Source organism: Budorcas taxicolor, chromosome 12 (assembly GCF_023091745.1).
Source record: "Budorcas taxicolor isolate Tak-1 chromosome 12, Takin1.1, whole genome shotgun sequence".
Taxonomy (NCBI): Eukaryota; Metazoa; Chordata; class Mammalia; order Artiodactyla; family Bovidae; genus Budorcas; species Budorcas taxicolor.
The window spans coordinates 21,881,478-21,899,764 of NC_068921.1; the positions used below are offsets into that span (position 1 = coordinate 21,881,478).

The window sequence follows — 18,287 nt, forward strand, 5'->3', positions numbered from 1 at the left end:
GCACACACATACTACTATATATGAAATAGATAACCAACAGGGTCCTACTATATAGCACAGGGAACTCTACTCAATATTCTGTAACAACCTATGTGGGAAAATAGTCTTGAAAAAGAATGGATATATGTATAACTGATTCACTTTGCTGTACAGCTGAAACAACATTGTAAATGAACTATACTCCAATCAAAAGGAAAAACACTGGACTTCCCTGGTGATACAGTGGATAGGAATATGCCTGCCAAGGCAGGGGACACGGGTTCAATCCCTGGTCCAGGAAGATTTCACATGCCATGGAGCAACCAAGCCCATGTGCTGCAACCACTGAGTCCACGCAATTACTGACACCCATGTGCCTGGAGCCTGTGTTCCATAATAAAGCTATTGCAACGAGAAGCCTGTGTATCGCAATGAAGAGTAGCCCCCTCACTCTCTGCAACAAGAGAAAGCTCATGCATAGCAGTGAAGACCCAGCTGAACCAAAAAATAATACTAATAAGAAAAGAAAAGAAAAATAATCCTTAAAAAAAGAAAGAAAAGAAGAATGGGACAAAGGTGAGGGTGGCTGGTTCTCCGTGGTGGATTGTGGGCAACTCTTTTACATAACACATATGTATGTGCTTGCCCAGTTTCCTATGACAGTGATGGATCACTTCAGAATCAAGAAAGTGGTTACTGTTAAAACAAACAAAAAAAGGAAATGTTCTTCCCAATAAGGGCTCTTAGAGCTCTTGACCAAATAAGTGCCTGTTTTCAAAGAGGGTCGGCGCCCTCAACTCACCTCAGCTTGGCCTGCCGGTCCAGTCCAACCACCTTCCGCACCACCTGCTGGCAGAAGCCGTAGCACATGAAGAGGACGGAGTTCTCGGCGATGTTGGCGATGAGCGCCGGGCTGGTGCCCTTGTAGAAGCCCCGCAAGCCCACCTGGGAGTAGGTCTTGAGGCAGCAATCGGTGAGGCCCCGGTACAGGTCGGGGAACGTCTGCATCTTCACCTTCATGGTGTCGAAGGGCTGCCCAGTCAGGACACACGCGGTGCCCCCTGCAACCAGGACAGAGTCCTTGTCTAGCCCGAGTCCGTGGCTTTGTGGCAGGCTGCAGCCCCGGGGACCCTTGGAGATGAGGGCCAGGCAGCCCACCCCCGGGCTAACTTCTCCATCATCTCCTTTTGACTTCTTCTCCCCCTAAGACCTTCTAGCCCAGTTCAGTAAAACTTCTAGGGGGTTCCCTGTGTGCCGGGTCCCCTGCCCAGCCCTGAAGGAGCTCACACTCAGCAGGGGAGAAGGACGTGTTCAGCAATCAGAGCCACTGATGTGAAGGTGGGACGTGTGTTCAGGAGCATCTGTCAGAGGCACCCGGGGTTGAAGCCTGACTCTATGAGATCCAGGACAAGCCACGTGACTTCTGAGCCTCAGTTCCCTACTGGGATAGCATGAGGATTAGGATAAGGGTCTAACATTACGGTTGCTACACAAGTGGTTAATTGATAGGGGTTAACTGTGTGTGCGTCCACATAAAAGGAAGGGGAGAGGAATGGTCTGGAAAGAGTTCATCACTCCATCTGTTGCCCAGTGGTCCTGATGACCATCAGAAAAATAACAGGAGACTAGGCCACAGAGAAAGAAAACAAAGAGCCGAATTAGTCCCCAAAGAGCTGAATGTTTGCCCCCATGGGAAAACCTCTTATCTGGACTCCAATGACTTGTATTCAGACAGGAGCTGGCTTGAAACCTACCTTGCTTCAGTTCAGTCGCTCAGTCGTGTCCGACTTTTTGCGGCCCCATGAATCACAGCACACCAGGCCTCCCTGTCCACCACCAACTCCCGGAGTTTACCCAAACTCATGTCCATTGAGTTGGTGATGCCATCCAACCATCTCATCCTCTGTCATCCCTTTCTCCTCCTGCCCTCAATCTTTCCCAGCATCAGGGTCTTTTCCAGTGAGTCAGCTCTTTGCATGAGGTGGCCAGAGTATTGGAATTTCAGCTTCAACATCATTCCTTCCAATGAACACCCAGGACTGATCTCCTTTAGGATGGACTGGTTGGATCTCCTTGCAGTCCAAGGGACTCTCAAGAGTCTTCTCCAACACCACAGTTCAAAAGCATCAATTCTTTGGCACTTACCTTTCTTTATAGCTTAGCACACATATATATATGCTTTTATACTGTTAAGAGTATTAAATACAGCAAAATCTAAACTGCATTCAATTACAACTCTGATGTGAGGAAGAGAATGATTTATAAACCCTGCAACTCATTGGAAAAGACCCTTATGCTGGGGAAAGTGTGAGGGCAAGAGGAGAAGCGTGCAACAAAGAATGAAATGGTTGGATGGCAGCACTGACTCAATAGACACGAGTTTGAGAAAACTCCAGGAGATAGTGAAGGACAGGGAAGCCTGGCGTGCTGCAGTTCATGGGGTCACAAACGGTTGGACACAACTTAGCGACCGAACAACAACATGAACCCTGTGATATCCCCAGACCCTGGGCTGGGTCAGCATTTGGGGAACTGTCCCTGGTGAACACTTCCACCTCCCCTTGGGCCAGGATGTCCCCTACCTGTGCCAGGACACACAACCATTGGATGAGGTTATTAAAGCCTCAGCAAAGTTGAAGAGAAGGCAAGCAACCTAATGTCCATAGACAGAGGAATGGATAAGCAAGAAGTGGTACATATATGTGATGGAATATCACTCAGCCGTGAAAAGGAATGGAACTGAGTTGTTTGCAGTGATGTGGATGAAGCCAGAAAAACAGATAATATCTATTAATGTATATATATGGACTCCGGAAAAATGGTACCGATGAACCTATTTGCAGGGCAGGAATAGAGACACAGATGGAGACTTGTGGACACAGGAGGGTGAGACCAATTGCGAGGGCAGCACGGATGTCTGTACACTACCATATGTAAAAGAGAGAGCTAGTGGGAAGCTGCTGATAGCTAGGAGCTCAGCTTGTGCTCTGTGATGACCTAGAGGGGTGGTATGTAAAAGAGAGAGCTAGTGGGAAGCTGCTGATAGCTGGGAGCTCAGCTCGGTGCTCTGTGATGACCTAAAGCGGTGGGACGGAGACTCACGAGGGAAGGGATATATGGCTAATTCATGTTGTTGTACAGAAGAAGCTAACAACACTGTAAAGCAATTATCCTCCAATGTAAAAACAAAACAAAACAAAAAAGCCGGAGAAGGCTGACATAAAGTACTTCAGAAATGTAATTTCACAACTTTGACATAATGAGTTACTCCAACTACACCGTGGAAAGTAGAGATGGAGGGAGGGCTGTTAGGAATGGCTCCCAATTATTGGTAGATGAACATTTACCCAAGAGTCTGAAAACAGAACTGTTAAGCAAGCATGGGTATGGTCTCCGTGATCCTGTCACCATTGTTCCTCCCTTCTAGGAGAGCAATGACACGTTTCTGCTTTTGTCCTGCCCCACCATCGCCAGTCCTGAATTAGCGGAATATAATTTCATAAGACGTTACCGTAATTAGTCATTCCCTCCCAGGTACTGATGGGCTAGGATGAAATAAGATCCTACTCATGTCAAAAATAATCATTTCAAAAGAAAAGGTGACTGTCAGAATTTTTAAAGTGGGTTCATAATCTTGACAGCCTAGATGGGGCCATATGGAAGAAAGCATTTAATTCAGAGCATTAAAATCCTATCCTAACCAGGAGTTTTCCATATTTTCACCCAACCATCCTGAACAGCGCAGACATCTGGGTTGCTACAGTACCCATTTGCTGCTTATCTATAACAGTTTCCATCTCCAACAGGGAGAAAGTAGGAGGCTAATGTACTTCCAGTGCTACCTACAATTCTCTCCCTTGATCCACGGACGCAAGCTAACTTCCTACGTAACTTGTGGCTGTCGTTTAGTCACTCAGCCATGTCCACCTCTTTTGCAACCCGGTGGACTGTAGTCTGCCAGGCTCCTCTATCCGTGGGATTTTCCCGGCAAGAATACTGGAGTTGGTTGCCATTTCCTTCTCCAGGGGCTCTTCCTGAACCGAGTCTCTGCCTCTTCTGCATTGCAGGCGGATTCTGTACCACTGAGCCACCAGGGAAGCTTGGACAGATGACACAGTCACGGCACTCACCACGGCCTGCGCAGAGGTGATAACTATTCTGAACACCAGCACTAACCCAAGACCAAGACAGTCCTCATACCTGCCAGGTCTACAAAGCTTTGAATAATTTACTGGAATTATCTCTTTCCCTATTTGCCTAGAGCTCAGACCTCTGATCATCTTGCTCTCCATAAGAAACAAGAGGGGGTTCCTCCAATCAAAAAAAATAATAATTTTTTAAAATTCATTAAAAAGAAAAAAAAAGAAACAAAAGGGGGACCTTCCCTGGCGGTCCAGTGGTTGAGATTTCAAGGCACAATTTGATTCCTAGTCGGGCAACTAAGCCCACAGGTTACAACTAGAGAAGCCTGTGTGCTTCAACAAAGACCCGGCAAAGCCCCCCAAAAAGAAAGAGACCCATTCTCTGCACTTTTGTGTAGGTGTCACTGTGGCACTTTCCTCTGCAGGAGACGTGTTGCAACCTACATCCTCTCAAGGTTGTGGGTGTGGATTTCAGTACTCCACACAGTAGAGCCAGCAGGTGACAAACGGTTGAGGAAATCCACCAGGGCTGAGACAGTGATGGTGGTGATGGACAGCGCTCGGGGAGGGCCATGGTGGAAACGCAGAAGCAGACCTTCACCCGGAAGGACCTGGCCACCTGGCCACCCACGCGGAAAGGAGAGCCTCCGACCCACTAGGGGCAGTCAATGCTCCATTTAGTGGTGCAGAAAGGCGTGTCATTTTCAAAATATTCCAACCAAAAAGTGCTTTTGGTTTGTTGTTAATTGTGGCATTTGAAAGAATAAACCTCAATGATCTAAAAATGCCACATTTTGGGGACTTCCCTGGCGGTCCAGTTGTTAGAGTGTCCTAACTCAGATGGTAAAGAATCTGCCTGCCAATGCAGGAGACTGGGGTTTGATCCCTAGGTCAGGAAGATCCCCTGGAGGAGGGCATAGCTACCCACTCCAGTATTCTTGCCTGGAGTATCCCATGGACAGAGGAGCCTGGCAGGCTACAGCCCATGGGGTCACAAAGAATCAGGCACTCAAGACTGAATGACTAACACCATTTACAACAGGTGGTGTGGCTTCCATCCCTGGTTGGGGAACTAGGATCCCACATGCCAAAAAATAAAATAAAATGCCACTTTCTTGACTGCTTAAGCAAGGCACATTGCGACAGAGCAGTCTGGGGAAAGAATGCATCATTTTATATTGATAGTTGTTAAACTGCTAAACCTTCACGTGCCACTAAGGTTTCCCTTTAAGGGGATTTAACTTTTGAGATCCAAGCTGCCTCATTTCAATAATTATCCAATTACCTAACCAACTGCTTTCAAATCCTCCCCAACCAGCTGCCTGGGCCTCTCGATCTTTCCCTGGCATCGCTCCTACAGCAGCTTCAGACATGGAAGCTGTGCCTTAGGGTAGATGAGCTGGACTGAAACACTGCTTGATGGAGAAGGTTTGTCTAGAAGACACACACAGAAGAACACGCAGATCCTACACCCACATCACCTCCAACCACGGCTGCCTCTGCTCTCACACACATCGCTTCCATGGGTGGTCCACATCTACAAAGCACCAGGGGTCCTCTGCTCCTGGCAACAGAAAAATCCCACCAGTTTCCCCATCCAGAGAGCTGGGGCAGTGAAGCCTCCAAAGGAATCCCCACCTCTGGGGGACACTGTTGGCCATCATGTAGCATCAGAACAAAGATGACAGAACGGGGCAAGGCACCAGGCAGCCAAGGTCCTCACCTTGTCTTTATTTACATCTCTATTAACAGCTGTGCAGCCTTAAACAAACCCACTATCCCTCCCTGGGCCCCTTTTCTACACATACAAGAGCATTAGGGTCAAGGGTCTCTAAAGGCCCTTCTAGCTCCATCACTTAAAGGCTGAAACCTGTCAAAAATGGGATGGCTGCTTCCCATTCACACAGGGGGAGTTCTCAGGGCACCACGAGGGACCTCCTCTGCCTGGTATCTCACAGGCTTAGCACCCAGGAAGCCTGCTGACCTCAGATGTCAAGACAACCAGAGTGGTATTACATCAGTGAGGGGCGACCCTGGGTTTGCAGTGCAAGAAGGAACACCTACCCACAGTTAGCAGAAAAAACAAATGCTAGTGTGTATAAGGGCCGGATACATGTTAATACCACTATAAAAGAGCAGGTGTACTGGCAAATGCCTTACACAGCCAGGTTCCTGACAATCTTGTTGCAATTTACATCTTTAAATATTACTATACAGGCCTGATACACGTTATAAAAAAAAAAAAGCAAGTGTACTGGTGAATGCCTTACACAGCCAGACTCCGGACAATACTGTTGCAATTTACATCTTTACAGATTACTGTTATGAATGCAGATACAGTTATGAATGCAGTACTCAAACGCCTATCCTTTCCAGGAAAAGCAAAAATGCTTTAATTCTATCACAATAGATCCTCCACCTTTGACAGACTGAAAAGACACAGAATTCCAAAAGCTGAGCTTCCCCCATGGGGTGAAATGCACTCCTACTGCAGAGACAGGAACTGAGCACAGGCGTTCACGGGAGGGTACGAGGCAGGCAGCTGGGCAGCATCCTCTGCCAGGGAATGACACGGGGGAGGGGTTAAAGGGATGGAGAGGGGACAGTGCGAGGGCCTGGGGCTCAATCCCAGGGCACTCAGCTTGTGAGAGGCCGCTGGACAGAACCCAGGCAGCCCTTAGTGCCCCCCTCCCCCACCCCACCCCGCTCCCTCCCGGTGGCCTCTGACCTGGGAGCGCCCCTGCCTGCACTTCCTCATGAGCCTACTGCGGCCAATGTCTGGTTCATGGAAAAATACTTTGAGCTTCCCTGAATCCCTGATTTTTAAATATTTTCACAATTAAGATGACAGGATGAGAGCAGGCGGCCCTCTGATTGCCCTTCATCTGCTGACCTGGGAGGGCCCCCCCCAGATAAGAGGATGAGGGGCTACCCACTCCCCCGGCCTCTCCACCCCAGGGAGCGGTGACAAGAATCGGTGAGGGAGAGGAGGAGCAGTCAGGGTTTCCACTGGGAAAGTGGTGGGCATTCCAGCGCTTCTCCAGCCGTAAAATCATCCAGGAATTCAAAGAACCAAGTCATCACTCAGGCACTTGGAATTCTGTCATCTGCCTCTCACTGAGTAAAGGCGGCCTTTCTGAAGAGTGGCCTGCGTGGCAGGCGCGGCTGAGAACTTGCCAGTGCCTGGGAGGGGAGTTGTTGGGGCGCCGGGGGCGGGGGACAGAGTCTGCCCTGGCACCACCCCACCCACCACTCCCCGGCCAGGCCTGGGGCCTCTCCCTTCCTTTCAGGGCTTTAAGACACAGTCAAAAGTCAGTCTTATTTACCGAAGACATTTCTAAGGGTTTCCTTTCTCTCCTCAGCGGTAGTAAGGACAGTCTCTGGGGTTTTCCTGGAGAAATGGTATAGCGTTACTTCTGCACACAAGGGCTCTCGAGACTGCCAGGCTAGGAGTGGAATCCTGTGTATCCCAGCCACGTGGCAACGGACATGTGGCTTCAGCTCTGAGCTGTCATCTCACAGTCTTCCAGCTGTGAACCAGGGACATTCCCACCCTTTACCCCGACTCCTAGTTGGCTTATTTTTTGTCTTTTTATTTTTGTCAATTAAAAAACGTTTTAAATTGGAGGATAAAAGCTCTACAATACTGTGTTGGTTTCTGCTATACATCAATACGAATCAGCCACAGGCATACATATGTCTCCGCCCTCTTGAAACTCTCTTCCACCCCTCTAAGGCTGTCACGCAGCACTGGGTGGAGCTCCCTGCATCATACAGCCAATTCCCGCTGGCTATTTCACATACGATGATGCATATATTTCCAGGCTATGTGTCCCATCCTCTTCTTCCCCCACTGTGTCCATAAGTCTATTCTCTACTTCTCCACTGCTGCCCTGCAAATAGGTTGTTCATCAGTACCATCCTTCTAGATTCCATATGTATATATATGCATTAATATATGATATTTTTATCTTTCTGACTTACTTCACTCTGTATAATAGGCTCTAGTTTATCTACTTCCTTAGGACTCACTCAAGTGTGTTCTTTTTTACGGCTGAGTAAGCTGGTGTTATGAAAGGCAGAGGAACCAGAGATCAGATCGCCAACATCTGCTGGATCATCAAAAAAGCAAGAGAATTCCAGAAAAACCTCTATTTCTGCTCTATTGACTATGCCAAAGCCTTTGACTGTGTGGATCACAATAAACTGTTGAAAGACATGGGAATACCAGACCACCTGACCTGCCTCTTGAGAAACCTGTATGCAGGTCAAGAAGCAACAGTTAGAACTGGACATGGAACAACAAGACTGGTTCCAAATAGGAAACGGAGTATGTCAAGGCTGTATATTGTCACCCTGCTTATTTAACTTCTATGCAGAGTACATCATGAGAAACGCTGGGCTGGAAGAAGCACAAGCTGGAATCAAGATTGCCAAGAGAAATATCAATAACCTCAGATATGCAGATGACACCACCCTTACGGCAGAAAGTGAAGAGGAACTAAAGAGCCTCTTGATGAAACTGAAAGAGGAGAGTGAAAAAGTTGGCTTAAAGTTCACCATTCAGAAAACGAAGATCATGGCATCTGGTCCCATCACTTCATGGCAAATAGATGGGGAAACAGTGGCTGACTTTATTTTTGGGGGTCCAAAATCACTGCAGATGGTGACTGCAGCCATGAAATTAAAAGACGCTTACTCCTTGGAAGTAAAGTTATGACCAACCTAGACAGCATATTGAAAAGCAGAGATATTACTTTGCCAACAGAGGTCCATCTAGTCAAGGCTATGGTTTTTCCAGTGGTCATGTATGGACGTGAGAGTTGGACTATGAAGAAAGCTGAGCGCAGAATTGATGCTTTTAAACTGTGGTGCTGGAGAAGACTCTTGAGAGTCCCTTGGACTGCAAGGAGATCCAACCAGTCCATCCTAAAGGAGATCAGTCCTGGGTGTTCATTGGAAGGACTGATGCTGAAGCTGAAACTCCAATACTTTGGCCACCTCATGCAAAGAGTTGACTCATTGGAAAAGACCCTGATGCTGGGAGGGATTGGGGGCAGGAGGAGAAGGGGACGACAGAGGACGAGATGGCTGGATGGCATCACCGACTGGATGCACATGAGTTTGAGAAAACTCTGGGAGTTGGTGATGGACAGGGAGGTCTGGCGTGCTGCGATTCATAGGGTCGCAAAGAGTCGGACACGACTGAGTGCCTGAACATTCCATTGTATGTATAGATGTAACGCCTACCTTCTGCTGTACCTGCAACACAGTATTACATTCCCATTAAGTGTATTCATTACAAGGTCCTGGAGTGACAGAGGCAATGTGCTCACTGGATCTCACTCGCAGAAGGTACTTGAGGATCAGAGAACGGGGTTTTCTCTGGCCTTACCTGCGGCCCCAGCCGTAAGGTCAATGGCAGCTTGGATGGCAGGGTTGGATTTCATATTCTCCCGCTCCTCTGCTGGGCTCTGTGGAGGGTGACTCTCTGGAGCTTATGATGGGCACCTCATATCCCTGGGAGGAAGCCAGAGCTCACCATCAGTCGGGCCTCTGCAGCACCTCTTTCTCTAGGCCTGCTGCCCAGCTACTGGGCTTGAACCTCACGGAACTGGGAAACTGGCTCTGTGTGGCTCCAGAGGAGGGGTCTAAGGGGGTCAGAGCAGCTCAGTCATCAGCCTCCCCTTCTCCCCACCCACCACCTCCCCATAAAAAGCACAGAGATTGAAAACCTTGTCTGAGTATCACTGCTCCATCAACAGCTGGGGGCACTTCAACCAACTTTTCTGAAACTCTCAGAAACAGAGGCCAAACAAGCAAGCCAAGCAGACATCACAAGCCCCATCAAACCAGTTTTTACAGAGGCCTAGGTTGAACTCTTAATGCAGTAGGCTCTGTTCCAAATTCAGACAGCAGCCTGAGACCCTAAGAGAATGCCACAAAACAGGAGGTCTGAAAAGGAATGAGTTAGGAGCTCTGCCAAGGGACACCTGCCCGGGTCTGAATGCCTTCTCTGCCACCAGCAGGGGGTCCCCTTGGGCCCCTAAAGCTGGAGGTCCCTGTCTATACAAGGTCTCTGTCTATACTATCATAATCTGAGAGCAATCAGAAATAGCCGCATTGGACAAACACAATGATAAACTGTGAATATGCACCAGGAGTTCTTAGAACTACAAAACATTAGCAGCAAACAGTCCCGTCATCAGACTTCCCGCCAGAGCTTCTCAACATAAACGTGCACACAGATCACACTGGGGACCTTATTAAAAGGCTGATTCTGATGTGATCGGCTTCAAGAGGGACCAGAAACGCTGCCTGCCTGACGTGCTCCTAGGTGAAGTTGATAACGCCTGGTATTAACCATGTTTTGAGTAGCAACATCTGGTCCATTGCCCCCCCAAATTTGCTGGATAAGAATCAGCTGGGACACTTGTTAAATATTCAAATAACCAGGCCACTCTCCTGGAGATCTTGATTCAGTAGGTTTGAGCTGTGGTCTAGAAGTTTGGGAAAATCAGAGTCTACTTTTCTAGCTTTAGACAAACAAACAAAAAAAATCAACTGTTGCCATGGAATTGACTTAAATAAATATTGACTAGAAAAGAAGAGGTGGTTCTTTAACAGAATATTCTTATGTGTAAATAACAAGGAACGCTTTTTAACCATCACACCGAAGACACCACACTCAGTCAGGCCACCTTTCAGAGGGGGTGGGTGGCTGAATGATCCATGAATACCAACCTCACGCTAATCACCAGCAGAAAATAATTTTAGCCACCAAGAAGTTTTTCAACAGCTTAAAGTATGTTGTCAATGACCAGACACCAAGAATCTCCCTTTTAAAAAGCTTTTAAAACTAGCAACAGCAAAAATACAGCATTTTATAAAGCAACTAACTCAGACATAAAAACCACCGACTATATGTTACCTATTGGCCTGGAGAGGCAGTGCCAATGACTAATGTTGATAAGACGGGGATCATCCAGTAGTGAGAGGATATCAGGGTCCTAATCCAATCTCCTCCTTTTCCAAATGGAAAAATTGAGGCCAGAGGAAGGCAATGGCTCATCCAAGGTCATATAACAAGTCTGCGGCAGACAGCATTCAACTCAAGTCTTACCTTTTGGGTCTGTGCTTATCAACCAATACTTAATTCCAGAGTATCCCCACCTGGTCAAAAGGAGAAAAAGCACTGAACCCTGCATTTTAGAGGGAAAAGGAGCCGCAGATGGTGGCAATCCAAAGGGGTTCATTTGCGTGGGGGGGGGGGGGGGCGGTACATTTCTCTTAGAAAGAGGCATAGCAGATGTTACTATGTCACCAACGCGAATTTAACCCTTTTAGGCAAGTTCGACTTAAACACATCAACTCCTGCGCATACCTACTTGTAGTATTATTAGGACTGTTAACGGTGATGGGAACTGACAGATTAACTCAGAAGATGTGAGCAACTGTTTCAAACTATGCATGGCTTTCCCTTGAGGAAGACATATGGTTTGAGGGCGGCAAGGCTGACGAACCTGAGTTAGACTGATTTATGAGCCTTCGGTACCAACTGAAACAGAAAAACTGAACCTTGCGGCGTCCCTTTATCCTTTCAAACTACCCCGGAGTCCCACTCCAGAAGACCATGTACATTTCCCATTCCTCAGGGAAATTCATTTCTTGCTCGGGAGAATCCGAGGACCCCCGCCTTCCCCAACCAGATCACAGCTTAGGGAAGATTCCAGCTTCAGGCCGAAGCTGGGGTGACGGGAGGCCGCCCGCCATCAGAGCGCCCAGAGAGGGGCGCCCCACGGGCGCAAGGATGCAAACCAGTCTCGCCGCTTAGCAGCCGACACCGGAGCTCCCGCTTCGGGGCCTCGGGATCCCGGTCCGCCCAAAGGGTAGCTTAGGGAGACGACTTCCAACTTCTTCCCGACTCTCAACGTCCGCTGACTCTACCCAGCAACCAGCCCGGGTCTCCCATTCATACGCGCCTCCGCCCTGCCCGGCGCCGCGCGGAGCCGGGAGGCTGGGTGACACGACTGGGGGAAAAGGAGGACAAGCTTTCCCGGGCGGTGACCGCGGCGCGCAGGAGGCCGCGGGGCCCGAGGGTCTACGGGGAAGTCCAGGGCCGAGCGCGCGAAAGGGGCGCCCGCGGGATCCCCGGGCACGTGGGCGGCGCGTGTGGCCCCGGGGACTCCGGATCCCCGCCGCCCCGGAAGGTCACGCCGCCCGGGCGCCGAGGCCCGCCCGCTCCCCGCTCCCTCCCGGCAGGTTCCCCGCAGTCCGCGAGCGCCTGACCGGGCTGCGCTCACCACCGCGTCCTGCTCGCGCTCCGCCGCCCGCTCTCGGCTCTGGCTCGGCGGCGGGGGTGGCCGCTTAACACCCACGTCTGCCGCGGCCCTGCCCTCCAGCCCCGCCTCCCGAGCCCGACTGCCGCCGGCGGGCGGCCCCCGGGCCTCCGGAGCGCCCCTGCGGCCGGGGCGGGCGGCGCGGGCCCGGGGTTGCAGCGCCTCCCACCCGCCCGCCGGGGAAGCGGAAGTCGGCGCGGTGCGGCGGCGCGCTCGGGCTCGGGGACCGCCGGGGGCCGCGAGCGGGCGGGGCTGGCCGGGCTGGCGGGGCCGGAGGGCCGGCCGGGAGTCGGGGCCTCCACGTCGCTTTGCTGCCCGCTCGGTTCCCGGAGGCCCGCGGTAGGCTCGTCTCTAGCTCGACCTCAGGGCGGGCGCTGGGGGTGCCCGGAGTTAGACGAGTGACCGAAGTCTGCAGGGTGTTGACTTGGCTGGGACTCGGGGCTCAAGGCCTTCGTTTTATGTTATAATTGAGCACCAAAGCACTGAAATGAAAAATACATTCGCTTATTGCCGGTAAAAACAAAACCCCAAACATTTCTCATTCCGCATTCCGCGAGGAAATCTACACCGAAGACATTTGGGAAAAGCACATCCACCAATGGAAACTGTGACTCTGTCTTTTTAAAGAATAGTTTCCAAAGGGTGTCTCAGACAATAAAGAATCCGCCTACAATGCGGAGACCTGGGTTCCATCCCTAGGTTGGGAAGATCCCCTGGAGGAGGGCATGGCAACCCACTCCAATGTTCTTGCCTGGAGAATTCCATGGACAGAGGAGCCTGGCCGGGTACAGTCCATGGGGTCGCAAAGAGTCGGACAATACTGAGTGACTAAGCGCATGACCAAGCATAATGAATTATAGATTAGTTCTGCACCTCTGTGGCATTTTATTGAAAAGCACAGTTCAAGGTTTCTGTTGCGCACCAGGAGTAGAGGAATTTTCTCTAGTATCCCAGGCAAAGACTCATTCATTTGGGAGGGTGTTGATCTGTGACTCACAGCTGTTCCATTAACAGTCATGGTCTTGGTGGTTTGATTCAGACGTCATGAATTCATTTTCCTTTCTTATACCGTGTTTTCTTCTTTAAACTGTGTTATCACTTTTCTTTTACAACTTTCTGCCCTGTTTGAATGTGGTGTTGGACTACTGCCGGTGTAACTTAAGTGATTTTTGGTGACTGCGTCCTAAATGTTAAGTTGCTTCAGTTGTGTCTGACTCTTTGTGACCCTATGGACTGTAGCCCGCCAGGCTCCTCTGTCCATGGGATTCTCCAGGCAAGAATACTGGAGTGGGTTGCCATTTCCTTCTCCAGGGGATCTTCCTAACCCAGGGACTGAACCTGTGTCTCTTATGGGTTCTCTTATGTCTCTTTGCCTGCATTGGCAGGCAGGTTCTTTACCACTAGGGCCACCTGGGAAGCCTGATTTTTTTTTTTTTTTTGGTGAAGGCCAGTGACAAGTATTTGAAGTGACTTATGTTAGGGCTTCCCAGGTGACTCAGTGGGTAAAGAATCCGCTTGCAGCTCAGCAGACAGGTTTGATCCCTGGATCCAGAAGATCCCCTGCGGGAGGAAATGGCAACCCACTCCAGTGTTCTTGCCTGGAGAATCCCATGGACAGAGGAGACTGGTGAGCTACAGTCCATGGGTTCACAACGAGTTGGATACAACTGAGTGACTGAATACGTGTTAATGCTTAAACATGAATGCCCAGCTGAATAGACCTGAGTGGGGGATGGTGAGGAAGTGCTGTGAGGGTGTCAGACCTCCTGATACATGCATGGGGGCTCTTCTCAATGTGGCACAAAACCATCGTCATCTCGCAGAATCAGCACTTTAGAACTCAAGCTTCTGAAGCTTAATTTAATTACAGAAACAAGCCAGGGCATTTGAGCAACTTGCCCAGTGACATGTAGCATAACCAGTGAGAAGAAGAACCTTCAGTATAATGTCCTAGAGGATTGGCACTTTCTGTGGCACCTGGCCTGGTGGCTTTTGCAAACCAGAAATATGAGGCCCAAAGGAGCTAACTAGAGGCAGACTTAGACCTCCTGTTACAGATTAGAAAGAGCCCTGGACTTGGAGCAAGGCCACCTGTGTTAAAATCTCGATGACCTTTAGTGAGTCATTTAACCTTTCTAAACCTCAGCTATCACGTGACAGCGTCATGGCCTCCTTTGAATCCCGCTGCTGTGGGAGCGTGCAGTAGCAGTCCAGTATGTGGGGGTGTGGGGTGGCGTACTACTACTCTTGATCAGGGTCTCCTGACATTGTGTCGTCTTGCTTCAGCGCCTTAACTCTCATCACTCTCCCCAAGGCTTTTACATTTCTTCTCTCCCTCACCTCTCCTTCACAACCCTCAGCCTCAATTCTATAAACTAAGAAGCAATCAGGAAACTTCTGTGCAAGTTTTTAACCCCTCATCTACAAAGTTGCCTTTTTGCACAAACTCTCACCTGTTCTCTTCTCCACTTGCTGTCTTGCTTACTACCCCCATGGCCGGGAAAATGATGCAGGTGAAGAAACTGAGGCCTAAAGGGGTCAAGTGACTTACCTGATGTTGTACAGTTACTAAGAGGAGAGCTGGGATTCAGAGTTCATATTGTTAACTGCTATGCTCTACAGTAATACCTCCCAGACGGCCTCCTCTGCAAAGCAAGAGGGTTGCAGGAACCCTTTCTCCTGGAAAGAGTTCCATCATATCTCCCTTCATAATATTTTATTAAAAATCACCTCTTACACTGGTGGCCCTATATGCTACCTTTGCTTTAGAAATAGAGACATATGTAGATATGAAAAAGTTTAACATCTCACAGGAGCTCAGAGGAGGATTGAAAAATCTCCTGACTGCCATTAAATCATGAAAGTTTTCATCCTAAGGGTTATTCCCCAGGGACCTGTTGGGCTCTTGAGAAGAAAGTTATAGTCATGCATCACTGCTCTCCGTAGAGGTTAGTCAACCCAATGATATTTCACATCCAGGTTCAAAACAGCAAAGAAGTCAATGCACTAACCTCTTTGCTCCAGGCATCTGTGTGTAGCACTTGGGATTGCATAATCCAGGAACATCAGTGCAGCTGGCTCTGGGGTGAAAGGGCAGGTATGACGCAGGTCAGAGGTGAGGGGACAGACAGAGTGGCTGCATGGAAAAGGGAGCTTCTGCTGTTTCAACAGAATTTCACAATGTGCTGGTTAATGATACTAAAAGAAGAAATAATTTCACCACTTGAAGCCTTTGGGCCCTGATACCATGTGTGTGTGTTTTAACAAAGTGTTAACTGGAGCTGCAAATAATTCAGAAACATAAATTATCTCTCATTTAAGGGTACCTTTTGTTAATGAGAAAGAAGAAACTGCTTTGATCACACAATTTTAACTCCCACTGAATATTTTTGGCTGCTGATGTAACTTTTATTGAAAACCCTCAAATTTGTTTTGAATTAGATAGAATCTGTATTTGAAATAAATATGTTTGGATTTCTATCAGTGTGGTAAAGGAGGGTAATTTGTGTCCTGTGAAAGCACTGTTAGGGCAATGTTTTAAAGGGGGACAGTTTTTTAATTTATCTTTTCCTTGGCAGTTTTTTAATGGTACAAGCAAAAATAAAATCAGCTAAGGTACATGTTTTAAGATCCTTAGGTTTGAATTGGTAAAATATGTTAAAAATGAAAGATAATTTATTATAGCAAAGAATTAGGAGAAATGCCCCTAAATGGTTAAACGTTAATGGGTTATCAATAAGAGGAAATACTATGCCATAATATAAAAAAATCATATTTTCATATATGTTTTAGTACACATTTGGCTACAAGTAATAGAATGTTCAGCTGTCAGTACATTTACTTTGAATATAAAAATATTTCTAGAGATAGGAAGTTCTAGGGTTGGTTAATTTAACAGCCCAAAAGCATCTGGGTCCACGTCTATATTTGTCTTTTCTTTTCTTCATGATCACAAAATGGCTGCCACGGCTCTGCCTATCACATTTTCACACACATCATCCAAAGTCAGGAAGCATTCTCCATACCAACTTTTTATCAGAGAAAAAAAAATGTTTTCCTAGAAGCCCTCTGTCAAACTTCTCCTTATATTTCATTGGCCCAGGTGTCATGCTACCCCAAACATAAACATTGGGAAGAGAATGAAGTTACCATGACCGGTCTAAAACAGGCTTCAGTAAACTTCTGAAAAGGACCAGCTGATAAATATTGGGTCAGTCAAAAGAGTTCGTTCAGGTTTTCCAAATATTTAAAAAAGAAAGAGACAATGGCAAGCCTCAAAGAGCCCTCAGTCCAAGCAGAAGAGGAAAAAACAATTATAATTCAGGGAAGGTGTGCGGCAAAGGGGTGTGAGTGGTGTGGCATCTCAGAGAAGGGCATGAATAAAAGATGGAAAAGAGAATCTCAGGGGAGGCCTCTAGGAGACCCCCCTATTGGGGTATGTTTTGAAAGGCAGAGTCTCCTTTTTAAGAAGATGAACAAACGTCTGCTGATGTAGCACTCAGGGCTCCTCCAGTCAGCAGAAGCTAATTCTAGCTGACAGAGCAAAATGCTGCTGCTAAGTCGCTTCAGTCGTGTCCAACTCTGTGCGACCCCATAGACAGCAGCCCACCAGGCTCCCCCGTCCCTGGGAGTCTCCAGGCAAGAACACTGGAGTGGGTTGCCCATTTCCTTCTCCAATGCATGAAAGTGAAAACTGAAAGTGAAGCCGCTCAGTCGTGTCCGACCCTCAGCGACCCCACCCCAGCAGCCTTCCAGGCTCCTCTGTCCATGGGATTTTCCAGACAAGAGTACTGGAGTGGGGTGCCATTGCCTTCTCCGACAGAGCAAAATAGCAGCCAGTTAAAAAGATTCTGGGTGACTCTCCTGACAGCTGAATGGGGAGATGATACTCCCCGAGGACTTGTTTCAAGTCCTCAGACCCACTGCAGAGCAGGTCAGCCGTGGAAACCATGCTGCAGTTCCTTAAGAGCTCTAGACGTTACAGTTGGTCCCACTGTCCCATCTGATGGTATAGTTTGTCCCTGTGATCCATCTCTGTCAGGGCCGCGGCCTTCTTGCTACTGCTTTTCCAAAGCGAGCATCTTCTTTCCCAGCTTTGCCTGATAAGCCACTGCCACTCCCTGTCCGCGGCCTCCTGTTTCTCAGTGAGTTTCTCCTTTGGGTGCAGCTGATGGTTGGAGCCTGGGTCACGTGCCTGAACCCTGACCTGTGAAAGGGGGCTGGGAACGTGGTGGTTTTCTGGCTTCTGTCTTAGAGAGGAAAGACCCACTTATTAGAAAATGCTTTGAATGTAGGCAGGGTTTTCAAACGATTTCAAGTAGCCAGAAGACATGACACACGCCGGCTCTAGATGGGCTGAGCATTCCGGGGGAGAGGCGGGTGCGGTACGGAGGAAGGCCACGTCTGAAGGTACAGAGCTACCAAGCAGAACCACACGTCTGGGGAACCGGAGCAGTTTGGCTCTGCGGGAGTATAAAGCAGGAAATGCTGGGAGGTGGGGCCAGGAGGTGGGAGGAGCCACCTGCTAAATTCTCAGGTCTCTAATCTACTCAGTGATCTGCAACTGAAACCCGGAAGTCGTGACTTGCACGTTGCCTGGCCCAGGGCCTGGCCCATGGTGGGTTTTCGTCACTACCTGGTGAATCTTTGTAATAAATCTGTTGGATTGCATCATCGTTGTAAAATTTGCCAGTAAGAGATTTGCTGGTGTACACAGTCTCTCTCTCTCTCTCTCGCTCGCTCGCTCGCTCGCTCGCTCGTGTGTGTGTGTGTGTGTGTGTGTGTAAATCTGTTGGATTGCATCACTGTTGTAGAATTTGCCAGTAAG

General features: G+C 48.7%; 1 protein-coding gene across 2 annotated transcripts in view; it reads right to left on the reverse strand.

The window, feature by feature from the left end:
* SLC25A15 (solute carrier family 25 member 15) overlaps positions 1-12,528 on the reverse strand; it is a 297,070-nt gene extending 284,542 nt beyond the window's left edge. For both annotated transcript variants that reach the window (XR_008200335.1, XM_052650232.1), the window contains exons 1-3: positions 12,425-12,528; positions 9,517-9,641; positions 782-1,040 (exon numbers count right to left, since the gene is read on the reverse strand). Coding sequence is in view for 1 of the 2 variants with exons in the window: in XM_052650232.1 (XP_052506192.1) it covers positions 782-1,040; positions 9,517-9,571 (314 nt within the window). In the remaining variant the exon portion in view is untranslated. The remainder of the gene's footprint in view (positions 1-781; positions 1,041-9,516; positions 9,642-12,424) is intronic.
* Between the last annotated feature and the right edge of the window lie 5,759 nt (positions 12,529-18,287).